The sequence below is a fragment of the Hylobates moloch genome, unplaced genomic scaffold (assembly GCF_009828535.3).
Source record: "Hylobates moloch isolate HMO894 unplaced genomic scaffold, HMol_V3 SCAFFOLD_1, whole genome shotgun sequence".
Taxonomy (NCBI): Eukaryota; Metazoa; Chordata; class Mammalia; order Primates; family Hylobatidae; genus Hylobates; species Hylobates moloch.
This window is the reverse complement of record NW_026652276.1, coordinates 22,260,724-22,287,942: the sequence shown is the minus strand read 5'-3', so window position 1 is coordinate 22,287,942 and position 27,219 is coordinate 22,260,724. Positions and strand designations below refer to the sequence as shown.

At 50.0% G+C, this 27,219-nt stretch overlaps 1 protein-coding gene across 1 annotated transcript in view; it reads left to right on the top strand.

Moving 5' to 3' along the window:
* Window positions 1-12,194: 12,194 nt before the first annotated feature.
* Window positions 12,195-27,219, top strand: part of STK11IP (serine/threonine kinase 11 interacting protein) — a 22,895-nt gene continuing 7,870 nt past the window's right edge. Inside the window, exons 1-18 of the mRNA XM_032754368.2 lie at window positions 12,195-12,305; window positions 15,313-15,518; window positions 15,719-15,793; window positions 16,066-16,161; window positions 16,546-16,653; window positions 16,783-16,854; window positions 19,701-19,827; window positions 20,049-20,152; window positions 20,287-20,382; window positions 20,573-20,614; window positions 20,809-20,955; window positions 21,150-21,234; window positions 22,146-22,529; window positions 22,682-22,887; window positions 23,195-23,311; window positions 23,461-23,638; window positions 25,697-25,927; window positions 26,048-26,155. Coding sequence (XP_032610259.1) covers window positions 12,245-12,305; window positions 15,313-15,518; window positions 15,719-15,793; window positions 16,066-16,161; window positions 16,546-16,653; window positions 16,783-16,854; window positions 19,701-19,827; window positions 20,049-20,152; window positions 20,287-20,382; window positions 20,573-20,614; window positions 20,809-20,955; window positions 21,150-21,234; window positions 22,146-22,529; window positions 22,682-22,887; window positions 23,195-23,311; window positions 23,461-23,638; window positions 25,697-25,927; window positions 26,048-26,155 — 2,443 coding nt within the window. The 5' untranslated portion in view covers window positions 12,195-12,244. The remainder of the gene's footprint in view (window positions 12,306-15,312; window positions 15,519-15,718; window positions 15,794-16,065; window positions 16,162-16,545; window positions 16,654-16,782; window positions 16,855-19,700; window positions 19,828-20,048; window positions 20,153-20,286; window positions 20,383-20,572; window positions 20,615-20,808; window positions 20,956-21,149; window positions 21,235-22,145; window positions 22,530-22,681; window positions 22,888-23,194; window positions 23,312-23,460; window positions 23,639-25,696; window positions 25,928-26,047; window positions 26,156-27,219) is intronic.

The following is a 27,219-nucleotide window of genomic DNA, read 5'->3' as shown; positions in this document are numbered from 1 at the left end:
CATTGCCCAGGCTGGTCTTGAATTCATAGTCTCAAATGATGCTCCTTCCTTGACCTCCCAAAGTTCTGAGACTACAGGCGTGAGTCACCAAACCCAGCCAGAAATAAGACCCTTTTGTTAATTTTATTATTATTATTATTATTTGAGATGGAGTCTCACTCTGTCATGCAGGCTGGAGTGCAGTGGCACGAGCTCGGCTCACTGCAACCTCCGCCTCCCGGGTTCAAGTGATTCTCCTGCCTCAGCTTCCTGAGTAGCTGGGATTACAGGCACGCGCCACCAGGCCCAGCTAATTTTTGTAGTTTTAGTAGAGACAGGGTTTCGCCATATTGGTCAGGCTGGTCTCGATCTCCTGACCTCGTGATCTGCCTGCCTCGGCCTCCCAAAGTGCTGGGATTACAGGTGTGAGCCACCGTGCCCAGCAATTTTATTATTTATATACTGAACACTTATACAGCACTATGTGCCTCATGCATGTTAGAACTAAAAGCTCACGCAATCTTTGTAACAACCATTTGAGGTAGGCACTCATATTATACCTGTTGCACAGTAGAGGAAACTGAGGCACAGAGAGATAAAATAACTTAGCTGGGCGCGGTGGCTCACTCCTATAATCCCAGCACTTTGGGAGGCTGAGGTGGGCAGATCATGAGGTCAGGAGATCGAGACCATCCTGGCCAACATGGTGAACCTTGTCTCTACTAAAAATACAAAAATTAGCTGGGCATGGTGTCACGTGCCTGTAATCCCAGCTACTCAGGAGGTTGAGGCAGGAGAATAGCTTGGACCAGGGAGTCAGAGGTTGCAGTGAGCCAAGATTGCACCATTGCACTCCAGCCTGGGCGACAGGGCGAGACTCCATCTCAAAAACAAAAACACCTATCCAGAGTCACATCCCTAGTAAGTGATGGAGCCAGGATTTGGACTCCAGAAGTCTGGTATAAGAATCCATGTATCCACCACTATATCATATTACCTCTCCTCCACTCCTCAAGCATACTTCCTGAGGAGACAAAATTATTTCTGTTGGCCAGGTGCAGTGGCGCACACCTATAATCCCAGCATTTGGGGGAGGCTAAGGAGAGAGGTTTGCTTGAGCCCAGGAGTTCAAGACCAGTCTGGGCAACCTGCCAAGATCCTGTTTCTACAAAAAAAATTGAAAAATTAGCCAGGCATGGTGGTCCATGCCTGTAGTCCCAGTTACTTGGGAGGCTGAGGTGGGATGATTGCTTGAGCCAGGGAGGTTGAGACTACAATGAGCCTGATGGCACCACCGCACTCCAGCCTGATTACATTGTTGAGGTGGCAGCCATCCTGTATCATGGGTTCCAGTCTGGTGGTGACTATTACTGCACCTTTCAAAACATAGAGGCATGGCTGGGTGCGGTGGCTCATGCCTGTAATCCCAGCACTTTGGGAGGCTGAGGCAGGTGGATCACGAGGTCAGGAGATCAAGACCATCCTGGCTAACATGGCGAAACCCTGTCTCTACTGAAAATACAAAAAATTAGCCGGGCGTGGTGGCATGCGCCTGTAGTTCCAGCTACTTGGGAGGCTGAGGCAGGAGAATGGCTTGAACCCAGGAGGTGGAGGTTGCAGTGAGCCGAGATTGTGCCACTGCACTCCAGCCTGGGCGACAGAGTGAAACTCTATCTCAAAAACAAACAAACAAACAAAAAACACATAGGCACTTTGCCCAATACCTGCACTTGAACAGCTGTCATTTGCCCAAGTTCATCATGTATAGCATAACCTAAAGTTGGGATGGAGTTTAGCTGTTTTCTAATTAGATTAAAAAGGTGCCTTCTTGTCTCTCCACAGGAGGGGAAGGGGCTACGGCCTGTGTGGCTATGATACATGGGAAAAGAGGGACTACGTTTATAATATTCAGTTTCCCAATCATAATAAAATCTCCATAAATTTTGGTTGGCCGGTTGAATATGCCAGGGCAATCTGGAAGCGGAGGGAAGCGGCAATTCTCCACGTACCCAACAGTTGGTCTGATTATGTAGAGTCTAAAGCCTGTGCCCACTCAATAAATAAGTTACTCTACATGATTCCAACTTGTAATCAAAAGCAGAATGCCAGTCCATATCCTTGCGTTACCCAGTCCTTTCTTTTCTTCTGAACAGGAGCCAGAGGTCACTGGTTGGCTCACGGGAATAAGTGGGATCAGTGTCTTGTGTTCTGTCAGCCTGTGGGACTTTATAAGAGACAGGTTTAATTTGAGGTAAATGGCCCCAGCTGTTTATTCCCAGAAATTCAACTGCAGTAGGGGTACTGAGGAGAACTTGATAGGGTCCCTTCCATTTTGGGAAAAGTTGATCTGCTGGGGATCCTTCCTTCCAAGGGTTTATAGAACCCAATCTCCCGGCTGGGTTGTAACCAGATTCTCTTCCTTAGTGGGGGAAGGGAGTCTTTGATTTCCATATTCAAGGAGTGCATTTTGCACTTGTCCTAAGTTGGTTACATAATTTTGTAGCTTGAAAGTATCTATGTCTATTAGGAGGTCTGTAGTTAAGAAAGGCCTTCTATACATTATTTCAACATGGCTGAGCTGCAGCTTTCCCTTGGGGGCTGCTGGAATCTGTAACAAGGCTACGGGCAATAAAGATAGCCAGGTTTATGATATTTCTTGGCATAGTTTAGGAAGAGTCCTTTTTAGAGTTTGATTGGCTCTTTCTACTGTCCCTGAAGATTGCAGCCTCCATGCCAAGTGAAGGTGGTACTGAATTACTAGGGCTGAAGATATGTTTTGGGTAATCATTGCTGTGAAAGATGGGTCATTATCCCTCTGCAAGCTCTTAGGCAGCCCAAATCTAGGAATTATTTCCTTTAATAGGAATTTAGAACCCTCAACTGCCTTTTCGGACCCCATAGGAAAAGCCTCGATCCAACCAGTAAAGGTGTCAACGAATACTAATAAATATTTAAACCTTTTACATGGGGACATCTGAGTATAATCTATTTGCCAATCTTCACCAGGGTACCTTCCCTTATGCTGAACAGGCCTTACTAAAGAAGGAGGTAAAGATTTGTTATTTGGGTTATTCCAGGCATATAGTTCGCATGCCTCAGTTACCTGCTTTACTGTTTTAAGTAAGCCTTTTCCAGGGGTGTGGGACACCAGGCCCAAGTTGGATGTAAACTGGGGGAACATTTAACGTTTTGCCTGGAATCTTATTGTCTCATAGTATAGGATTTACTTGGGAGGTTACTTCAATAGGTAAAGTAGGTAAGTCCCCTATTGCTTTTCCTCCTTTATCACAGGAAAGGAGAAAGAACAATCCCTCGTCTGCCTGGTGGTTTCCAAAAGATACCACTGTGGCTGGGCATGGTGGCTCATGCCTGTAATCCCAGCACTTTGGGAGGCCAAGGTGGGTGGATCACCTGAGGTCAGGAGTTTGAGACCAGCTTGGCCAACATGGTGAAACCCTGCCTCCACTAAAAGTATAAAAATTAGCCAGGCGTGGTGGTGCTCACCTGTAGTCCCAGCTACTTGGGTGGCCTAGGCAGGCGGATCACTTGAGGTCAGGAGTTCAAGACCAGGCTGGCTAACATGGTGAAGCCCCATCTCTACTAAAAATCCAAAATTAGCCGGGCATGGTGGTGCACGCCTGTAATCCCAGCTACTCAGGAGGTTGAGGCAGGAGAATTGCTTGAACCCGGGAGGCACTCCAGCCTGGGCAACAGAGTGACACTGTGTGTCCAAAAAAAAAAAAAACAGAGAAATTTTTTTTAAAGTTCATCAATTATTGCTAGTGTATTTTATGTGTGGCCCAAGACAATTCTTCTTTCAATGTGGCCCAGGGAAGCCAAAAGATTGGACACCTTGGTGTAGGGAAAACATGGTATATAGAGAGTTTGGTAATATCTGCGGTTTCAGGCACCAACTGGCGGTGGAGGAGGTCTTAGAAAGTAACCCTCTGAGGGTAAGGTGGGACTACTATTTCTAGGCATTTGGGATGGGAGGGAGAGGCTCTGGCAGGTATTCAGCTTGCAGTCTTGGACTGGAACCATCTCCTATAGTGCTATCTCTACCATAACTTGCCCCATGTTTGTGATAGGCAGGAAAATGGCTCCCCTCCCAAAGATGCCTATATCCACATCTCCAGAGCCTTTGAATATGTTATGTTACTTAGCAATGGAGAATTACAGATGGAATTAGGGCTGCTAATCAGCTGACCTTAAAATCATTTTCTTTCTTTCTTTTTTTTTTTTTTCGTTAGATAAGGTCTTACTCTGTCACCCAGGTTGGATGTAATGGTGCAGTCGTGGCTCACTTTAGCCTCGACCTCCCAGGCTCAAGCCATCCTTCCACCTCAGCCTCCCAAGTAGCTGGGACTGTAGGTGCATACCACCATGCTTGGCTAATTTTTGTAGTTTTCGTAGAGATGGGGTTTCCCCATGTTGCTCAGGCCGGTCTTAAACTCCTGGGCTCAAGTGATCCACCTGCCTTGGCCTCCCAAAGCACTGAGATTACAGACCTGAGCTACTGCACCTGGCCTGACCGTAAAGTAGGGACATTATCTTGGATTATCCAGGTGGGTCCAGTGTAATCACAAGAGTCCTTAAATGTTGAGCGGGGCAAGAGAGTTAGTGTCAGAGTGATGTGATGTGAGAAAGACTCAGGCAGCCATTGCTGGCTTTGGAGATGGAAGGGGGTCACAGGCAAGGGAAGACGGCAGCCTCTTGAAGCTGGAAAAGACAAGAATACAGATTCTCTGGCCAGGCACAGTGGCTCACACCTGTAATCTCAGCACTTTGAAAGCCTGAGACAGGAGGATCACTTGAGGCCAGGAGTTCAACACCAGCATAGGCAGCATAGCAAGAAGCCATCTCTACAAAAGATCAAAGGATAAAAAATTAGCTGGGCATGGTGGTGCACACCTGTAGTTCTAGCTACTTGGGAGCTTGTTTGGAGGTTCTAGCAGGGGTGCACAGTACTCGTATACCCTTGACCAAAGACCAGTCCTCCTCTATCGGGGATGGTCATCTTCTTCAACTGAGCACACAGCTTCAGGAGGGATGCACATGGAGAGGTGAGGGAGGAAGGAGACACCCGCCTAGCCAGCCAGATTAGCCGAATCAACCTTGGTGATCAATGGGGTGACAGAAGTTGCAGTCATATCACCCTTACATCCAGTCCTAGCTGCTTGGGAGGCTGAGGCAGGAGGATCTCTTGAGACTGGGAGATTGGGGCTGCAGTGGGCGGTGATCACACTACTGCACTCTAGCCTAGCCAACAAAACGAGACCCTGTCTCAAAAAAAAAAAAAAAAAAAAAAAATAGAATACAGGTTCTGCCCTGGGGAGAAAGGAACACAGCCCTGCTGACACCTTAATTTTAACCCAGTGCGACCCATTTTGGACTTCTGACCTTCAGAACTGTAAAGATAATAAATTTTGTCATTTTAAGCAACCAAATTTGGGGTACCCTGTTGCAGCAGCAGAAGGAAGCTGATACAATGTAACGTGACTGGTGGTGTCTGCTCTTCCACCACTTGGCTAGCTTCTTAAGAACAAGAACACCTTTGTCTCCTGTATTTACCTCGAATACTTTTTTTTTTTTTTTTTTTGAGACAGAGTTTCGCTTTTGTCACCCAGGCTGCAGTGTAATGGCGTGATCTCGGCTCACTGCAACCTCCACCTCCTTGGATGAAGTGATTCTTCTGCCTCAGCGTCCTGAGTAGCTGGGATTACAGGTGTGCACCACCATGTCCGGCTAATTTTGTATTTTTAGTAGAGATGGGCTTTCATTATGTTGGCCAGGCTGGGCTCGAACTCCTGACCTCAGGTGATCTGCCCTCCTTGGCCTCCCAAAGTGCTGGGATTACAGGCATGAGCCACCACACCTGGCCTCTTCACCCAGAATCTAACACAGGATCTGGCACACAGTCAGGGCTTAGTAAATACCTGTTGAATGAACAAAAGAACGAAATACAGCTCCAGCTTTGTGGTTCTCCAGAGGTTGTGAGAGTCCAAAGCAGCCTCTACGTTTACCCTAGTCCTGGAGACCCTAAGCCATGTGATCTCAGTTTTCTCGTTTCCTTTTCCCCATTGGCCCATGCTTAACACTGCAAGGCTGGCTGCTATTCTTCTGTTTGTTTGTTTTGAGACAGAGTCTTGCTCTGTCGCCAGGCTGGAGTGCAGTGGCATGATCTCAGCTCACTGCAACATCTGCCTCCCGGGTTCAAGTCATTCTCCTGCCTCAGCCTCCCAAGTAGCTGGGACTACAGGCGTGCACCACCATGCCCAGCTAATTTTTGTATTTTTAGTAGAGACGGAGTTTCACCATGTTGGCCAGGATGGTCTCAATCTCTTGACCTCATGATCTGCCCGCCTTGGCCTCCCAAAGTGCTGGGATTATAGGCGTGAGCCACTGCGCTCTGCTGACTGCTATTCTATGTGCAGTTTCCTCCCTTACTGTGGATCATTCCCCTCCTCTTTCTGGCCATGTGTGTAGGGAGCACTGAGATGGAAGACACTTGTCACATACTATAGGTGATTTTGCCAACCAGCCTTCTGCGAGTTATGCCTGAAACAGCAGGTTGCGTTTTCCTTCCTGTCTCGGATTCTGTCCGCTTTCCTCTCTTCTCCATATCCACCTCTATCCATATTTTCTATCAGGTTTCTGTCCTTTGAAGACCATTTTTTTTTTTTTTTTTTACTTATTTACAATATTCTTGGGGTCTTCATCTCTCCATTTCCTGTGTCCTGAATGAAGCGCATAGTTCTGGTCTTTCTTATAGCCCTTCTTAACCCCCTTCTCAAATGGTTCCATGGCTTTCCGGGATAGACAATGAATATAATTAAAGGCACTCTCATATAACCTCGAGTTTACTGCAGAGCTCCTCATGGAAGCACTCAGTTTATTTTGTGGAGAATGGTCAAGTCCTTTCATGAGGGGAGAGCCAAGCGGCTGCCGGGTCACTGGAATATTGTTATTCTGTTGCTTTCTTTTCAGTCAGTCATTCTCAGGCCCCAGCCTCTGATTTCTCAGTGAGCTTAGTTTCTGCCTCCGCAGCTTTCCCTCTGTGTGCCTCAAATTAAATCTCTTCCGGAACCAGGCTCTGATGAGCGTGCCTGGTCACGGTCTAACTCGGAGTTCTCATGCCAGACCTCCTCCAGTGTGGCTGATGTGTCCTGTATGTTTTTGACTTTGGTAACTGAGTTAATTCCTGGGCCAGTCTTTTGTGGCCAAGTCTAGTAGCAGAGCCAAGGTTACTTATAGAAAGAACTACCTCCGGCCACTCAATCCTGGGGCTGTGGCTACTAGGCACACGGAATTCCTCTCTGGTACAGACTCTTTTTACCAAAGCTATATTTGGAGGTAATATTCATACCTTTTCATTCTCTTCCATCCTTCCCCCTTTCCTACTCCACAAAGATAGCAAGTTTTTTCACCCTGTTGCCCAGGCTGGAGTGCAGTGGTGTGATCACAACTCACTGCAACCTTGAACTCCTGGGCTCAAGCAATCCTCTCGCCTCAGCCTCCGGAATAGCTGGGACTACATACACACACCACCATGCCCAGCTAAAGATACCAAGTTGATGAAACAAATAGATCATCCAATTTCACCCTCCTTCACCCCCAACCCAAGTATAACATTTTCATTTTGGTGGAACCTGTAGGTCTCAGTCATCTGATCTTCTGTTGGAGGCTGCAGCATCAGAGCAGGGAGGTCGAGACCCAGGACAATGGCGTGTATCCTAAAGGTGAACTATGACTTCTGTTCCCCTGTAGGCAAGGATCCTGGGTCTCACATGGTTCAAGGTATCAGAAATTAGCAGGATCTGAGATCTGTATTATGTGGCTGGCTGTCATTCTTCATTCTTGTATGAAGATACTCTCTTCTCCCTTCTTTTCTTTTCTTTTTCTTTCTTTTTTTTTTTTTTTGAGATGGAGTCTCACTCTGTCTCCCAGGCTGGAGTGCAGTGGTGTGATCTCAGCTCACTGCAACCTCCGCCTCCTGGGTTCAAGCGATTCTCCTGCCTCAGCCTCCTGAATAGCTGGGACTACAGGTGCACACTACCATGCCTGGCTAATTTTTGTAGAGACAGGGTTTTGCCAGGTTGGCCAGGCTGGTCTTGAGCTCCTGAGCTCAAGTGATCCACCCGCCTTGGCCTCTCAAAGTGCTGGGATTACAGCCATGAGCCATCACGCCCGGCCTTCTCCCTTCTTTTCATCCCCGAAACCTAAGCTAGTAACCAGCACACCTTTCCTTACCCTCTCTAATCATCAGCACTTTGCAGAGCCTACTCCAGGAAACTCAGGGGTGGCAGGGAAGCTACCAGCAGCAGCTCTCTCTCCACACAATAACATGGGAGCGGAGCCCCAGGCAGATGAGTAGTGCCTCTCTAGTACCAGAGTGCTAGGAGTTCTTTGTCATGTGCGGCTGGTGTTGGTGCTTGGAAGAACCAACTGGACATTTCTGATTTTAGGTGGAGTACTAGTCCTGGGGACTAAAACTTAGAAGAGTGTTTGCAAGTTAACAGAGTGATATCATCGCATGTCTTTGAGAAACGCAGACTCATTGATGATAGTATGAAATTATGTAATAGCAGCCCATACATGTTATGCTACTTTCCAGCAACATGAATTTTTGAAATGGCATTGCAACTTTTTTTTTTTTTTTTTTGAGACGGGGTCTTGCTCTGTCACCCAGGCTGGAGTGCAGTGGTGCGATCTCGGCTCACTGCAAGCTCCGCTTCCTGGGTTCACACCATTCTCCTGTCTCAGCCTCCCGAGTAGCTGGGACTACAGGCGCCCGCCACCACACCTGGCTAAATTTTTGTATTTTTAGTAGAGACGGGGTTTCACTGTGTTAGCCAGGATGGTCTTGATCTCCTGACCTTGTGATCTGCCCGCCTTGGCCTTCCAAAGTGCTGGGATTACAGGCGTGAGCCACCGTGCCAGGCCACACATCATTTTAATAAAGAGATTTTTTTTTTTTTTTTTTTTGAGAAGGAGTTTTGCTTTTGCTGCCCGGGCTGGAGTGCAATGGTGCCATCTCAGCTCACTGCAACCTCCGCCTCCCGGGTTCAAGTGATTCTCCTGCTTCAGCCTCCAGAGTAGCTGCGATTACAGGCGCCTGCGACCATGCCTGGCTAATTTTTGTACTTTTAGTAGAAACAGGGTTTCACCATGTTGGCCAGGCTGATCTCGAACTCCTAACCTCAAGTGATTCACTTGCCTTGGCCTCCCAAAGTGCTGGGATTTTGGGTGTGAGCCACTGTGCCTGGCTGGGTCATTTTTAACGTCCTAAAGTTCTCTTGTTCTCTTCACATAGATCTGGCATATTTCTCAAAATATTATAAGCATGTATGTATTTGTATTTATATCTATAATTTATTTATTTTTTTTTGCCTGCTATGATGAATGGGAATTTTTTTCCCTTTTAGACTTCGTTTTGTAAAGGTTTTGTCTTAGTTGAGGTTCTTATGGTAGCAATTTACAGAAATACATTCAGATTAACTTAGGCCAAAAAAAAAAGAAAAGAAAAAGCGGGGGAGAATTCTCTGGAAGGCAGCCAAGGCCTCCCCTACAGGCCAAGGGCAGAAAGGAGAGTGGGCCTCACAAGGGGGAGGGAAACAAGAACTACTGAGTCTCCTGTTGCTTTCCCTTAGTAGATCTATTTTTCTCTCCCTCTGTAGTTCAGCTTTCTTTGCTTCTCCCTTTGTCCCACTTCCACGTTTCTGAGAAGCAAAGGGATACAGAGCAAACCTGGCTACAGGGGCTACCCATGTGGGTGGAGCAATTCTCAGAAAATAACTATGGGTTGAAAAGGCACGGCTGAAACAGATTTCAAGACACTGCAATGTCAGGGACTTCAAAAGAATCTATTTCTTGCCTAAGATGGGTAGAGTTGGCAGTTACTGTTTGGGAGAATCTGTCCTTCTAAGTTCCAGATGATTAATAAACAGGGACTGACAGTCGTCAGGTTATGGGATTAACAATTCAACAAAATATACTGAGCTCTTACTCTGACTTTATATTTGCATACTAGTTAGCTGTTGTAGGGGCTGAAAAGGCGTGATGCCTTTCTTCCTCATCATAAGGGTCAGAGCTGACACTCGTATAACAAAAGATAGGTTAAGAGAAAAATCTAAAATAAACTAAGAAGTTTATTTAATCAAAGTTTACATGACGTGGGAGCCTTCAGAAATGGCTACCCAAAGAGCCAGGGAAAACTTGTTTTTAATGCTTAGATTCTATGAAAAATGGACAGCCTGGAGTAATGTGGTTGGGCAAAAGTGTGCCACTTAATAGTAACAGACAGTAGGGGGAAACCCAACAAGGCCTTTCTGTGTAGCATTCCTTCCTCCCAGGTATGAGGCAGGATCTCTTCCAGAATGAGGGTCTTATGGCCTACTATCAGACAAGGTAGGCCAGAGAAGTTCTTTACGGCCAGCTTGTTTTTTGGACTGAGTTTCCCTCTTGTTGCCCAGGCTGGAGTGCAATGGCGTGATCTCGGCTCACAGCAACCTCTGTCTCCCGAGTTCAAGCGATTCTCCTGCCTCAGCCTCCTGAGTAGCTGGCATTACAGGCATGCACTACCACGCCCGGCTAATTTTGTACTTTTAGAAGAGACAGGGTTTCTCCATATTGGTTGGGCTGGTCTCGAACTCTCGACCTCTGGTGATCCGCTGGCCTCGGCCTCCCAAAGTACTGGGATTAACAGGCGTGAGCCACCGCGCCTGGCCACGGCCAGCTCTTACATAGAAAGGTGGGGGAAGTTTAGGTTTTATGGCTGGCTTTGGGGAAGAGGGCTTCTAGTTTCTGTGACTATCTTGGGGAAGAGGAATTCTGGTTTCTATGGCTTGCCTTGGGGAACAAAGAAGGCTGGGAGACAGGAGAGCAGGAGAAGGTCGGAGAGACTGTGCCTGAGGCCTTCCAGTCTTTTAGTTCAAAATAGTCAGCATGTCAAAGCGCCATATTTTGGGGTATTGTTTTTCTGAGCTCAGGATATATCTCCACTTACTTTATTTAACCTAAGAGGCTTTCAGCTCAGAACACAAGTAGCATGCCATGAATGCAAAATTGTGTGGTTCAAATATTCAAAATATTTGCCATTTCAAATATTATGTCTTTAGAAAATAAAATCTTTCAAATCTGGCAACTTGGGATAAAGATGACTATGACCCTATTCCTCAACTGGCTTATGATTCATTTTGATTTTCCTCTGTAGAAATGGGGCACTTCATGAAAGAAACTCTCCGTGAAAACCAGGAATTCTGTTAAAAGACCTTTTTGCTAATCTAGTTCAGTAGCTGACGTTAGCATTTGACGGGGAGCCTGGTGAAAGCCACCATGAGAATTCGGAAGCAAGAAACTGGCAGTCCTGGCGCTACTGGTTACTAATTGAACGACCTTCGCAAGTAACCTAGCCTCTGTGAACCTGTTTTCTCATTTTCAAACGCGGTTGAATAACTACTTTTCAACTAGGATGTTATGAAAGGTAATAGGGTAAAGACAAAGGACTAGGTTCGCGTGGAGCCCAGTACTGCTGAAGGAAAGATACATGAATTTGGAGGGAGTCTAAGGAAAAGGAGGCAAAGGACCCCAGAGGTTATATCCTCGGTAGCCTCAGCTTTTACACGATCTAAGTCCATCCTACGGCGGATGCGCTCTCCTTTCACTGGAAAATGACTGTTTGCTTTGAAAGAATTTTTCTCTAACAAAAAGCTCCATTTCTCTAAACTTTGCTTCCCCGCCCAGTTTGCAAACCAGTCAATTTCCTCACTGGCGCGGTAGGCTCGCTGAAAGCCAAGCGGGAGCCCCAGGCTGCGCAGGGCGGGGGAATAATGAGAGCCCAGCTCCGGGCCAAGAAGCCCAGAAGACCAAGGCAGTCACCACCGCGATCAGGAGCCAGCCCCCGCACCGCCCCTTTTCGATTCGTTTGCATGACCTAGGGCGCGGTTTCCGGCGGCAGAGGCGTGTTTTCCGGTCGTCCCTTGGCTCGATTTTCTTCCGGGGCGGGACTTCCTTTCCATCATTGATAGGCGTCGGGCAGCTGAGCTGGTAGGAGGACCAGAGGGGGAGGGTCGGTATGTCTGACCAGGACTTATGTTCCTCGAAAGGGCGGCCAGGAGGATGCTCTTCCTCTCTCTTCTTTCTCGCCTTTTTCTCCACATGACGCCTCGGTTTGCGCGGACGCCCTGGGCTTTTGGCACTACCGCCCACCTGAGGCTCTTCCGCTTCCTCTTTCCCCCCAGGCTCCGCCCCCCAGCGTCCCGTGGCCATGACGACCGCTCAGCGGGATTCCCTGGTGTGCAAGCTCGCCGGGCTGCTGCGGGAGTCCGGTGAGTGGACTTCCGGTTGGGCTGGGCCTCGGACCTCGGACGAGGTGGGGGTGGTGCCTTCTGGAGACACGCCCTGAGAATCATGGAGTTACGACTGGTAGGGTCATCAGGTGTCAGAGTTCAATTTCTTTACTTTTCCCAGGTTTGTACGCCCTTACAGTGTCCTTTGCCTGTGATAGCCTAACTCTAGCCGTCCTTTGAGGCCAAACTCCGGTATCCCTCCCTCCGTGCCTTCTCTGACACTGTCAGAAGGAAGTGATCATTACCTGACTAAAAGCCCCTCAGGACCAGGGACTGATCTCCATCATAATCATTATTGTGTAGCAAGGTACTAAGTACAGTAGATAGAAGCACGAGATTTGGAGTCGGACCCACCTGGGTTGGAATAAAAACCCTCTTTCAAACTTGCCATACTGTTTCCTGAGGCTCAGTTTTCCTCACAGATTGGCATAATGATTGTACTTAACATTTGTGGGGATTCGTTTTAATTCGTGTGTTTAGTACAATGCCTGCAAGTATAGTAACTGCTTACAGTTGGGAGCTATTGTTATTGTAATGATTTCCCTGATGCTTGGCACTGTGCCTGGGCACAGTGGAGCCACAGTAGTTGTTGAGTACTTGGTTGGCATTAGTTGTGGTAGAAAAAGCCTTGGCTTTGAGATCAGACAGAAGTAACTTCCTACCAATTATATGATCTCAGTCAAGATTTTTCACTTTTTTGAACCTCAATTTTCATATCTGTAAGATGGGGTTAATAGTGCTTCTCTTTGAGAGATTCTGAGAAGGTTTGAATGAGATATCGAAGTCATCTGGTACATACTACAGTTAATGTTAGCTGTCCTCCATCACTCCATGCTCCTACTGATGATATCTGTGGAAACTCTCTTTATAGCAGTTTTATTTTCTTTCTTTTCCTTTTTTTGAGACAGAGTCTTGCTGTGTCACCCAGGCTGGAGTGCAGTGGCGCAATCTCAGCTCACTGCAACCTCCACCTCCCGGGACGAAGTGATTCTCCTGCCTCAGCCTCCTGAGTAGCTGGGACTACAGATGTGCACCATCATGACCGGCTAATTTTTGTATTTTTAGTAGAGATGGGGTTTCACTATGTTGGCCAGGTTGGTCTTCCTGACCTCAAGTGATTAACCTGCCTTGGCCTCCCAAAGTGCTAGGATTAAAGTCGTGAGCCACGGCACCTGGCCAGTAGCAGTTTTATTTCCTGGCTTGGATTGATAACTTTGCAAATGTTTTATATCCTTCTCTGGGAGGAGACAACTAGGGGGCCCTTTGAGCGTGGGAAGAGTCCTTGAACCATGTCTGTACATACAGAATCCTTCATGTCAGGTTGTAGGACTTGTTAATTTATTCAGTGATGAATGGTGGGTGTGTGAATGTGTGACTATAAGGAGGTAGCAGGAGAAGAGCTTTGTGGCAGCAGAATAGTTTTGTATCTTGATTGCGTGGCTGCAGGCATTTATATAAACAGCATATAGCTATATATACATATTGTACCAACATCAGTGTCCTGATTTTTTTTTTTTTTTTTTTTTTTAAGACGGAGTCTTGCTCTGTCACCCAGGCTGGAGTGCAGTGGTACGATCTCGGGTCACTGTAACCCCCGCCTCCCAGGTTCAAGTGATTCTTCTGCCTCAGCCTCCCGAGTAGCTGGGACTACAGGCGTGTGCCACCATGCCCTGCTAATTTTTGTATGTTTAGTAGAGACGGGGTTTCACCATATTGGCCAGGCTGGTCTTTAACTCCGGACCTCGTGATCCCCCCGCCTTGGCCTCCCAAAGTGCTGGGGTTACAGGCGTGAGCCGCCGCGCCTGCCCTTTGTTTTTTTTTGAGACGGAGTCTACCTCTGTCGCCCAGGCTGGAGTGCGATGGCTCAATCTCGGCTCACTGCAACCTCTGCCTCCTGGCTTCCAGCTGTTCTCTTGCCTCAGCCCCTCGAGTAGCTGGGATTACAGGCGCATGTCACCATGCCCAGCTTAGAATATTTGTATTTTTAGTAGAGACGAGGTTAGAGTCGTAGAATAATTTTTTGTGTTTTTAGTGGAGACGGGGTTTCACCATGTTGGCCAGGTTGGTCCTGAACTCCTGACCTCAAGTGATTAACCTGCCTTGGCCTCCCAAAGTGCTGGGATTACAGGCCTGAGCCACGGCGCTCAGCTCGGTTTCCTGACTTTGATATTGTACTATAGCTATATAAAATGTAACGATTAGGGAAAACTGAGTAAAGGATATAGGGGACCTTTCTGTACTATTTCTGCAACATTCTTTGACTCTATACTTATTATATTTTTTAAGCCAAAAAACCATTCCTTCATGCCTAGCTTGTAGCTGCACTCTTTTAGGTGCAGTGATGAATACCAGAGTGATCAAAAGATGCCCTCAAGGATGAAAGTCTCATTAGAGAGAGCAGTTTTAACAGACAGCAATAACAATGCCTTAGTGCTATAACGAATAGTTATTCTATGACATACTTTTTAGTATTGTTTGAAAGTTTCTACAGATGTGCTTTGCAATCAGAAAAAGAAATAAAGATAAAACTTCCAATTAACTTTTATGTAATAATGAGTGACTGCAATGTGAAAATTCAGCAGTATTACTTCTTGAGGCGGCTTCCTGGAGGAGGCTGGTCTCAAGCTGGGCGGTGGAAGGGGGTGTCTCATAACATGAGAGAACTGTGAACCAAGCTGGCTGTATTTCCAGCACTGTCAGTAGATGAGGCTCTTTTGAGCAGAAGGTGAAAGAAAATTTGGAAGAGTTGGTTGGAGTTGTGTAGCCAAGCAGTCTCATCAGGCTGAATGAAATGTTAGGACTTTTTTTGAAGATGAGGGGAGCCACTGAATGCTTTTGAGCTGAGAAGGAGATAGAAAATTTGATCCTGCAATAGAAGATCTACAATGTGGATTGGAGTGGGTATATTTTGGCATAATAGAGCCTTAGAATAAAGAGAAAAATCTTTTCACTGTGTCTTCCCTCCTGTCTGCCCCTCTTTCTGCAGGGGATGTGGTCCTGTCTGGCTGTAGCACCCTGAGCCTGCTGACTCCCACACTGCAACAGCTGAACCACGTATTTGAGCTGCACCTGGGGCCATGGGGCCCTGGCCAGACAGGCTTTGTGGCTCTGCCCTCCCATCCTGCCGACTCCCCTGTCATTCTTCAGCTTCAGTTTCTGTTCGATGTGCTGCAGAAAACGCTTTCACTCAAGGTTCTGGGTGTGGGGAAGAGGCAGGATGTGCAAGGAGCCCAGGAGAATGATGGAAGTTGGGGGTAGGGTAGGGGTGCAGAAGTCTGCAGTGCCAGGATCCAGAGGGTGTCAGAGGTGCCAGTGGTTGTGCTAAGGAAGGAATGTTGAGGACAGGGAGATCTGCTGTGCCTCAGTAGATGGAGTTTTTTTTTTTTTTCCAGCTTGTCCATGTTGCTGGTCCTGGCCCCCCAGGGCCCATCAAGATTTTCCCCTTCAAATCCCTTCGGCACCTGGAGGTATGGGGACATGGGGGGATGTTGGTGCACAGCACCCAACTTGAGGCAGCCCCTTGGGGATGGGAAAGACAAGGGCCTCTTTGGTGAGGAGTCCAGGCCTGAGTATACCCATTGCCCTGCAGTCATGTGATATCCACTGTCTTTCCGTTTACTGCTTCCCTAAACCACAGCTGGGCTTTGTGGTCTTCTCCCTCCTCCCAACTAGGGGATGGGGATGAGGTCTTTGTCTTCTGTGAGGTTCTGCCTTCCTCCCTCCCCTTTCCTTGTCCCAGCTCCGAGGTGTTCCCCTCCACTGTCTGCATGGCCTCCGAGGCATCTACTCCCAGCTGGAGACCCTGATTTGCAGCAGGAGCCTCCAGGCATTAGAGGTAAGGAGAGTGAGGGGTGAGCTCAGACGCCTCAACCTGAGAGATGTAGAAGACCAAGTTCTGATGTTCTCCCCTCTCTGCAGCTCTCCCTGCCTCCTGCTTCCCTCTAGACAGTGTCCTCACTCCCTCTCTGTGTTCCCGCAGCACTCTGTAACTGCCTATATATTTATAGTCATACCTACCATATTGTATTACATATTCTAGTGTCTACCTTCCCACTGTCCCCACAGTGAGTTCTTGGGTCAGGGACCTGGGCTTTAAGCCTGTATCTTCAGATGGAGTTCAGCGTATGAAAAATGAATGAGTGACTGGGCGGTAGAGCTTGGCCTTGGCATGGGGAGGAAGGGGAGGGCGGGGTAATGAAGCACCCATCTGTCCGCTCAGGAGCTCCTCTCAGCCTGCGGCGGCGACTTCTGCTCTGCTCTCCCTTGGCTGGCTCTGCTTTCTGCCAACTTCAGCTACAATGCACTGACCGCCTTAGACAGCTCCCTGGTGAGTGCCTCAGAGGGAAGAGGGTTTCAAGGAAGGGCAAGGCCAGGCCTTTGGGGAGGAGGGCCAGCTGGTTGACCAGATAGTACTGTAGTGAACATCGATTCTCTGCCTCCTCCCTGTCTCTCTCAGCGCCTCTTGTCAGCCCTGCGTTTCTTGAACCTAAGCCACAATCAAGTCCAGGACTGCCAGGGATTCCTGATGGTGAGTATGGGCAGTTTGGCAGCTGGCACACCATGGGTCTCTGATTGCTCTGCTCTCACTCTCTCTCCTTGACCAGCTTTTACTCCCGCCTTGCTCTTGCCATGAGGGTGGAGCTGCATTCTGGGAGATAGCACTGCTTAGACACTAGCATCAGACAAACCAGAGTTCAAATCTCAACTTCTAATACCTGTGCAACTTGGAGCAAGTTAGTTACCTCTTGGTTTCTTTACCTGTAAAGTAGGAATCACAAGAGTACCCGCTTTTTTTTTTTTTTTTTTGAGACGGAGTCTCGCTCTGTCACCCAGGCTGGAGTGCAATGGCGCAATCTCAGCTCACTGCAACCTCTGCCTCCCAGGTTCAAGCAGTTCTCCTGCTTCAGCCTCCCAAGTAGCTGGGATTACAGGCATGTGCCAACACACCTGGCTAATTTTTGTATTTTTACTAGAGACGGGGTTTCACCATGTTGGTCAGGCTGGTCTTGAACTGCTGACCTCAAGCAATTCACCTGCCTCGGCCTCCCAAAATGCTGAGATTACAGACGTGAGCCACCACGCCCGGCCAAATACCTGCTTTTATAGTATTAAAATGATTGTGAAGAAGTACCCAATATTGCTTAGTCTAATGCCTAGCTCAGAAACTGGTAGCTTTTGTGATCATGACGAAGAACCTTTCTTCTGGGTCCTCCCATCCACCTGTCAGAGATAAAGCCAAACTAGTTAAAGTGGTAAGGACAGATTTTTTTTTTTCTGTTTTTCTTTTTTTTTTTTTTTTTTTGAGGCAGAGTCTTGCTCTGTCACCCAGGCTAAAGTGCAGTGGCGCAATCTTGGCTCACTGCAAACTCCGCCTCCTGAGTTCAAGCAATTCTCCTGCCTCAGTCTCCCGAGTAGCTGGGATTACAGGTGCCCGCCACCGTGCCCAGCTAATTTTTGTATTTTTTAGTAGAGATGGGGTTTCACCATCTTGGCCAGGCTGGTCTTGAACTCCTGACCTTATGATCCACCCACCTCAGCCTCCCAAAGTGCTGGGATTACAGGCGTGAGCCACCGTGCCCGACCAAGTAAGGACAGATTTTTTATCAGTGATAAACTATTGCAGCGGGGAAGAGGGTGCAACCTGAACTGAACGCCACTTCAATTTGTGCAGAGGTGACTGGGCATTTTAAAAGGAGAGCAAGGGAATAGGAAGGGGAACTGTGAGGGCTTGAGCAGAGCAAGGGAAGTGGAAATGTACGAAAAGCAGAAGTGGAGGTTGGTTCACATGAAGCCCTTCTGGGTTTGCTAAAAGTTGGGCTCCTACCTTCCCACAGAGGCTGGGAGACGGGAGCCCTGTCTTCAGGTGTTGGCTGGAACAAATGGGAAATTCTTTTGGCAGCCTTGACTTCTCCCAGGCAGGAACTTAAGGGAGCTAGAGTCACCATTCTAGGGATGCATCCTTGAGATGTTAGAACTTTGCTGTTTTTGTTCAAGTTTTTTACTGTGGGGGTTGGAGGAGTCAACAAAAATAATTTGTGTTGAATTTTGTTGAACTTGTGCTGAACAAGTCTGCAGTTCTTAACAGGCCAAAGTTGAGGCTTAGTCAAAAAGAAGGCCCAGAGGAGCCTGAGTAGGGTTTGATCAAGGTGAGAACCTCCCCTAATTCAGGGAAAGAAGAGACACTCCTCTTTCCCCTGAATTTCTTCCTTGATCACCTTTTGTTCACTAAAAACCAACTGAGCCATTTATTGGGACTTGGTAGTGGATGAGTTTTGCTGGATGGTGAGAGTGACCAGGCATTTAATAGGGGACATTTCTATGGAAACAAAAAGGGAAACAAAGATGAATGGTTGGAGCAGACTATAAATCCATTTTCCGAGTCCAGAGGGCAGCCAGTTGAGATTTCTAGGTGTTGAGCTCTATGTTTCTTTAGATGGTGGAACGAGGATAGCAGTGGCAACTAATGGATTTCTTGGTTTGTAGTTTGAATGTTTGTGGTGACGGCACAGATAGTGTTGCAGTCACGGTTATTTCCCTGAACAGAGCCTGGAAGATACAGAAGTGTCAGTGCACTTTCTTTTTTCCTTTTTTTTTTTTTTTTAATGAGACGGAGTTTCGCTCTTGTTGCCCAGGCTGGAGTGTAATGGCATGATCTTGGCTCACGTAACCTCTGCCTCCTGGATTCAAGCGATTCTCCTGCCTCAGCCTCCCAAGTAGCTGGGATTACAAGTGTGCGCCACCACGCCCAGCTAATTTTTGTATTTTTAGTAGAGACGGGGTTTCACCATGTTGGCCAGGTGAGTCTCGAACTCCTGGCCTCAAGTGATCTGCCCTCTTTGGCCTCCCAGAGTGCTAGGATTACAGGCGTGAGCCACTGCGCCTGGCCGGCTGGGCATTTTAAAAGGGGGCGGGGGGGAGTGGGGGGGAGTGGGCAGGGGAATGGTAGGGCCTTGAGCAGAGCTGAGGGAGTGGAAATCAGGTTGGTCCACATGAAACCCACCTGAGTTTGCTAACTAACTGGCACTTACCAAAATAAGGCCCTTACCCTTTCACAGAGACTGGGAGACGGGGCCCTATCTTCAGGAGTTGGCTGAAACAAATGGGAAATTCTTTTGGCAGCTTTGACTTTTCTCAGGCAGGAATTTAAGGGGGTTGGAGTCACCATGCTCAGGGTGTGGCCTTGAACTGTTAGGAACAGTGCTGGTGTTGTTCAAGTCTTTTAACGTGGGAGTAGGGGTGGATGAAATCATTCGTGCTGAGTGTGTGCAGTTTTATATAGGCCAAGGTCGAGGCCTAGTCCAGAAGAGGTCTCAGAGGACCCTGGCTAGAGTTTGGTCAACGAGAGAATCTTTTTCTCCCCCATACCCCTGCCAGGATTTGTGTGAGCTCCACCATCTGGACATCTCCTATAATCGCCTGCATTTGGTGCCAAGAATGGGACCCTCAGGGGCTGCTCTGGGGGTCCTGATACTGCGAGGCAACGAGCTTCGGAGCCTGCATGGTGAGTGGGGGTGTGTGATGGGGCCAGCATGGAGGGGAAGGGGGAGAGTGAGGCTGGGGCTGGCCTGGGGACCGTGTGCCTCTAGAGCCTTGAGAGGGCTTAGGGGGAGTGCAGGGGTGCTCCGGCTGGTCTTTCTGCTGCACCCTCCCCCAGCGTACGCACCACACTCACTTGCGTGTACTCATCCGCATGCTCTTCCTTCCTTCTTGCCTCCACCCCAGGCCTGGAGCAGCTGAGGAATCTGCGGCACCTGGATTTGGCATACAACCTGCTGGAAGGACACCGGGAGCTGTCACCACTGTGGCTGCTGGCTGAGCTCCGCAAGGTGAGATGGGAGTGCATTAGGGGCCTGGGAACCACCCTTGCGCCTACCCCCCATGCTGGTTTGGTCAGTGCCTTCTTCACACAGGGAGGGCCAGGGCCCTAGGCCCTCCTCATTCTCCCCTTCCTGCCCCTCAGCTCTACCTGGAGGGGAACCCTCTTTGGTTCCACCCTGAGCACCGAGCAGCCACTGCCCAGTACTTGTCACCCCGGGCCAGGGATGCTGCTACTGGCGTGAGTGATCGTCGTGTGTCCACTCTGCTTCCCCTTTCCTGCCCAGTCCTCCCCCACCTTGCACCCTCTTGCCATCCCTGGGTGGGGGGCGGAGGACCTGGACCCTGCTTACTGTGTTGTTAATACCTGGAACTCAGCATGATGGGCCCACCACATACTCCCTCCCCCACCACTTTTTGTCTTTGCTCAGTTCCTTCTCGATGGCAAGGTCTTGTTGCTGACAGATTTTCAGGTCGGTGTGGTCGGGGGGCGAGGACTGTTGGGGGAAGACATGAAGGGAGGGCGCTGGGGAGAGAACAGAGGGCTGGCTGGTGACAGGGTCTTCCTGGTCAGTGGAAAGTAGGGTCCCGCCTTTTGGCTGGCTTGGGCAAGGCAGAGGTGCTCCCAGGCTCCAACCTCTCTCTCCTTCCTGTCGTCACGTGCCAGACTCACACATCCTTGGGGCTCAGCCCCACGGGCCCACCTTTGCCCTGGCCAGTGGGGAGTACTCCTGAAACCTCAGGTGGCCCTGACCTGAGTGACAGCCTCTCCTCAGGGGGTGTTGTGGCCCAGCCCCTGCTTCATAAGGTTAAGGTAAGCAGCGTCCTCCGCTGCCTCGTGCCTGGGGTTGGGTGTCTCTCTGGGGACTCTGGGCTACAGTGGGCAGGGAATGGTAGGAACTGTGCTTGCACGTGGTCGGGGTTTCTTTGATAGGTTGGATGGCCAGCCGTGGATGGCAGGGTTGGAGGCTTGGCTTTCACAGAACTTCTTCCTTCCACCAACCTCAGAGCCGAGTCCGTGTGAGGCGGGCAAGCATCTCTGAACCCAGTGATACGGACCCGGAGCCCCGAACTCTGAACCCCTCTCCGGCTGGTAAGTCAGCTTCACCCCACTAACCTCTCTCGTCCCCATCCAGCTCACTCTAATTTTTAAGTTACGGTGAAGATCTGCTGGAAGAAATGTTATTTTTTGTTGGGGTAGAGTATTATAGAGGGCTTCTTAGTCTTTCTTCTTTTAGTTTAGGGAAAGGAGAAGACTGCTTCTGGGAGCATTTTGAAAACTTTTCGAGGAACATTAATTTTGTGGGGTGTCAAGAGATCATGTAGGCCAGGTGCAGTGGCTTGCATCTGTAATCCCAGCACTTTGGGAGGCTGAGGTGGGAGGATTGCCTGAGCCCAGGAGTTTGAAACCAGCCTGGGCAACATAGAGAGACGTCCATTTCTACAAAAAAATTTTTAAATTAGCCTGACGTGGTGGTGTATGCCTGTAGTCCTAGCTACTTGGGAGGCTGAGGCAGATCCTCTGGAGGATCGCCAGAGCCTGATAGTTCAAAGTTGCAGTGAGCTATGATCATGCCACTGCACTCTAACCTGGTGACAGCATAAGACCTTATCTCTTAAAAAAAAAAAGTAAAAAACCCCAAAACAAGAGAAAGTATATATGTATATATAAAATAATAGGATTGTGGCCAGAGAAGTTTGGGAAATGTGAGGTTGAAGAGAAATAGGTGTGTCAGCTGCCGGCTGTCTCGGGCCCTTCAGGATGCTGTCATGCATGCTGAGTTTTCAGAAGTAGCATAGGATGCGCAGCTTGGATTGCATGTGACCACAGTGTTCCATAGGACACGCTTTAGTACATGCCATGGAGGGGACGCCTGTAGCCTCCCTTGCCCCTGTCCCCATACACAGCCCATCGCCCCCTCATCGCTGAGGAGCACCATTGAAGGATTTGGGGCCATCTGTGTGGGGTGGGCTTGCTCACTTCCGGGTTCCCTTCCTGCCCAGGATGGTTCGTGCAGCAGCACTGGGAGCTGGAGCTCATGAGCAGCTTCCGGGAACGGTTCGGCTGCAACTGGCTGCAGTACAGGAGTCACCTGGAGCCCTCCGGAAACCCTCTGCCGGCCACCCCCACCACTCCTGCCCCCAGTGCACCTCCAGCCAGCTCCCAGGGCCCCGACACTGCACCCAGACCTTCACCCCCGCAGGAGGAAGCCAGAGGCCCCCGGGAGTCACCACAGAAAATGTCAGAGGAGGTCAGGGTGGAGCCACAGGAGGAGGAGGAGAAGAAGGAGGGGGAGGAGGAGAAGGAGGAGGGGGAGATGGTGGAACAGGGAGAAGAGGAGGCAAGAGAGGAGGAAGAAGAGGAGCAGGACCAGAAGGAAGTGGAAGGTGAGCCCTCTGTGGGCTGGGGCGAGCTGAGGCCAGGGGCCCTTGGGATGTTTGTGAGTGGTGGGGTCTGGCGGGTGGAGGGCCAGCTCGGGGGAGGGCGGAGTGTGGGTACTTTCCCTCCCTGCAGGCCTTCTCTCTTGGTCTCTCCACAGTGGAACTCTGTCGCCCCATGTTGGTGTGTCCCCTGGAGGGGCCTGAGGGTGTGCTGGGCAGGGAATGCTTTCTCAGGGTCACTTCTGCCCACGTGTTTGAGGTGGAACTCCAAGCAGCTCGCACCCTGGAGCGACTGGAGCTCCAGAGTCTGGAGGCAGCTGAGATAGAGCCGGAGGCCCAGGCCCAGAGGTCGCCTGGGCCCATGGTGAGTGGGGGGTGGCAGGGGTTCTGGAGGAGCCAGTTATGGGAACATGGCTGTTGTGTGCCTTGCACTGGGCTGGGCATTTCCTACAGTCTCTCCTTGGCACTAGGAGCCGAGGAGGGGAGCCTCAGAGGTTGCAAGCACTCGGGAAGCTGGGCTGAGGAGCAGGGATTCTGTGCTGGAGCCTGGACGTCAGCATAGGCCTTTGACAGTCTTCAGAGCTCCTGCCATCCTCCATGCTCTCAGCATCCCCTCATCCCTCTGATCACCGCCCCTGCTGTTTTTCACCTGGTCCCCTCTTCCTGTGCAGGGCTCAGATCTGCTCCCTGGAGCCCCCATCCTTAGTCTGCGCTTCTCCTACATCTGCCCTGACCGGCAGTTGCGTCGCTATTTGGTGCTGGAGCCTGATGCCCACGCAGCTGTCCAGGTGATGGCACCTAGAGTGGGGTCCCAGGAGGCTGTGGGAATTAAGAGAGCCAGAGGGGAGTGGCAGCAGGCCTGAGGGCCAGGGGCCTGTGGGAGGTGTCTGTCTGGGGTCCGCCTGTTCACAGCTGCCTCTGATCCACCCTCTGTCAGGAGCTGCTTGCCGTGTTGACCCCAGTCACCAATGTGGCTCGGGAACAGCTTGGGGAGGCCAGGGACCTCCTGCTGGGTAGATTCCAGTGTCTACGCTGTGGCCATGAGTTCAAGCCAGAGGAGCCCAGGCTGGGACTGGACAGTGAGGAAGGCTGGAGGCCTCTGTTCCAAAAGACAGGTACAAGTCCTGCCCTTGACCTCTCTGCCCACGCGCCTCCCCTGTTCCAGGGAAAGTGGCTCGGTGTAGGGGAGTGTGAAGGGGGAGCCCCAGGGAGAAGGGGCTAGAGTAGAGACCAGTTGTTCTGCCTGGAGGAAAAAGAAAACCGCCTGCCTGCTGCATTTACAAAAAGGAAAACAGAGAAAAAGAAGAAACTATATCCTGTTTTTTTTTTTTTAACTCTAAAAGTCAGGAAATGCAATCTCTGTAACTGCGCTTAAACATACTCATTATTTTTTCATAACTTGAAGGCTTGTTGTGTTGGGGTTTTTTTGGCTGATATTTCAGACACTACATAAAACCTAATGAGCCCTCACTGCAGTATCGGATTGTGGTGCTGCCTCTGCCAGCAAGTGTAGCTGTTGAGTGAGATGCTCGGGGAGCTGGCTTGGTTTATCCTTCCCGGCTGACCTTGGAAGGTACATAATGTCCTGTGGCATTTCTTCATGCGCTAGTCCTTAAAACAAGAATTGTTTCCATTGTAGACCAGTCAGCACTACCTTTGAAGAAGACATTGAAGAAGAAATAAATATTCTTGATAACAGCTCTGTGGAAATGCCAGAATTTTATTAGACGGTTTTCTCTTCTTGGCGGCAGCTGGAGCAGGGGTTTACATTTTATTCAGAAAATGGATGCTGCATTCCCCACTGTGAACTGGCCTGGGCATGCGGCCTTAGTGACACAGCGCAAACCGAAACAGCCCCCAGCCCCTCCCGGACCCTGGCTGTACACCATGAGGTGTTGTGACCTCTGGAGCCTCTTCCATGGTGGCGTTATTAATGAACATTACTGTGGGCTCTGTTCTCCTTTAATTTTTTTTTCTTTTTTTTTGAGATGGAGTCTCGCTCTGTCGCCCAGGCTGGAGTGCAGTGGCACAACCTCGGCTCACTGCAAGCTCTGCCTCCCGGATTCACGCCATTCTCCTGCCTCAGCTTCCCAAGTAGCTGGGACTACAGGCACCTGCCACCACACCCAGCTAATTTTTTGTATTTTTAGTAGAGACGGGGTTTCACCATGTTAGCCAGGATGGTCTCAATCTCCTAACCTCGTGATCTGCCCGCCTCAACCTCCCAAAGTGCTGTGATTACAGGCGTGAGCCACCGCGCCTGGCCAACCGTTCTCCTTTCACTTGCACCTCAGTTACCTCCTCTGAACAAAGAAGGGAATGAACTCACCCCATGGTGCTGTTACGCTATTTAAATGTGACAGTAAGGCACCAAGCAGAGGGCCTGGTACAACACAAAGGTCCCCTGTAAATGGTAGCTGCTGCCGTTGCCCCCAGCTATATGGTCCTGGGCAGTGTGTAAATGATTTAATCTTTTCTTTCTTCTTTGCAAAATGGGATAGGGAGAGTTTCTCTGGTGATGAAATGTGATCATACTGGCATAGGAGGTAGCACATGCCCAGCACAGTATAGCTGCTCAGAGTGCTGCCTCTCTCATTGCTGATCCGTGTCCTGATTCCATTCCAGCTTCCTGACACTAAGGATGAGTATAAGATAGATGCTATTGTCATCCCTATTTTATAGACGAGGAACCAGGCTCACAGAGCTTAGATGACTTGCCCGTGATTACAGAGCCATTAATTGATGGAGCCTGGAATTGGACCCAAATTTGGCAACAGAGTTCTGTCTGCCTTTCCAGACCTGTTGATTTTGGTCTTTCAGACGTTGCTAGGAGAGCCCTGAAGTACTTGATCAGCCCAAGTCTGTAGGAGGGCATAAGAGCAGGTCCTGGTTGTGTTTGGTCCAGTCTGAGAGGGCCTAGAGTTAGAAGGTAGGGTGCACTTTGAGGAGGTTGTGGGCCAGGGTTAGCTCATCCCTCCCTGGGGTGGGGAGTGATCAGTTGGCAGCTGTGCTGGGAGAGGGAGCTGGTGGCCTGGGGCGCGGTGGTTGTGTATGAAGCTGGAGACTTGGGCTCAGGGGAGACCTGAGCGTGGGGAAGGAGCCTTGTGAGCATGGTAGGAGTTGTGGCACTGTGTGGGGGAGGCTCATGGGGACCGTGTCCATCCTCCCTCCAGAATCTCCTGCTGTGTGTCCTAACTGTGGTAGTGACCACGTGGTTCTCCTCGCTGTGTCTCGGGGAACCCCCAACAGGGAGCGGAAACAGGGAGAGCAGTCTCTGGCTCCCTCTCCGTCTGCCAGCCCTGTCTGCGACCCTCCTGGCCATGGTGACCACCTTGACAGGGCCAAGAACAGCCCACCTCAGGCACCGAGCACCCGTGACCACAGTAGTTGGAGCCTCAGTCCCCGTGAGTATAGGCAAAACAAGACATAGATGAGTTTGGGGAAGGGAAGGGGCACTGATGGGGAGGTGGAGATGGAGCCCAGGGGCTGCCACGGGCAGGCTGATGCCCCCTCATTGCCCTCAGCCCCTGAGCGCTGTGGCCTCCGCTCTGTGGACCACCGACTCCGGCTCTTCCTGGATGTTGAGGTGTTCAGCGATGCCCAGGAAGAGTTCCAGTGCTGCCTCAAGGTCTGTGCTCCCTGACACTGCCCATGCCCCCAGCTGGCCAGGGTGCCCACTCATTTCCATCACAGCCAACCGAGTCAGATCAAGCACTCTGGAGTCACCTGATCTGGCTTCTGGTTTCAACCCCAGCAGCTTCTTGCTGTGTGGCCGGAGACACATTCCCTGGTATTTGAGTCCCAGTTGTTGCCTGTCTGCAATGGAGATAACGATGCCTCCCTTACACAGTGGTGTGCGTCAGAGCTCATGTTGAAGCTGCCCAGCCCAGCACCTGGCACTCATCAATGGGGCCTCCTAGCATTATTATAAACACATGATGTTGTGAGGCCTTTGTTGAGCACCTGTTGTGCTAGACACTGAGGATCTACAGATCAATCTTGCCCTTGATCCCTTACGGTCTGGTGTGAGAAATTGACAATGATTGTGCAATATGCAAATGCTGTAATCGGGGTAAGGCCCTTGAAGGGGTGTCTAGTCCAGCTTGAGTGGGTCAAGGAGCCTTCCTGGGAGGTGATGTCTAAGCTAAGTCTTGAAGGATAAGTTAAGGAGTAGGGAGGAAAAGAATGTCGTAGGTAAAGGAAGCAGCAAATGCATGGAGTCCCGAGAGTGTCGCTGGTGGGGAGAACTGCTCAGGATGAGGGCACCTGGACGTGCAGGGCGAGGGGCAGCGGTCCTGAGAGGACTCTGGGGGGCCGGCAGGGGCCAGGTCAGGAGCTGCCTCCTGTGTCTGCCAAGGAGTTTGGACTTGGTTCTGAGGGCCACCGGGAGCCACTGAAGGATTTGAAATGGGGCAGTGACGGTCAGTTTTGTGCCTTAGAACAGTTAGTCTGGCGGAGTGTGGAGGGGGTGAGGCGACAGGCAGGGAAGCCAGCTGCCGAGGCTCTGAGTGGGCAGGGGCTGCAAGGCAGAGAGCAGTGGTGGATGAAGAGGCTGTCGAGTGTGAGGGAAGCTCCATAGACTGGTGGGTGGGCAGCGGGAGGGTCAGGCCGAGGGTGCTGTCACCAGGAACTCGGCTTTCAGACTGGCCCCACCTCCCCAGGCCTCTCATCAGGTTTCTCACCAACTTCCTCTTCC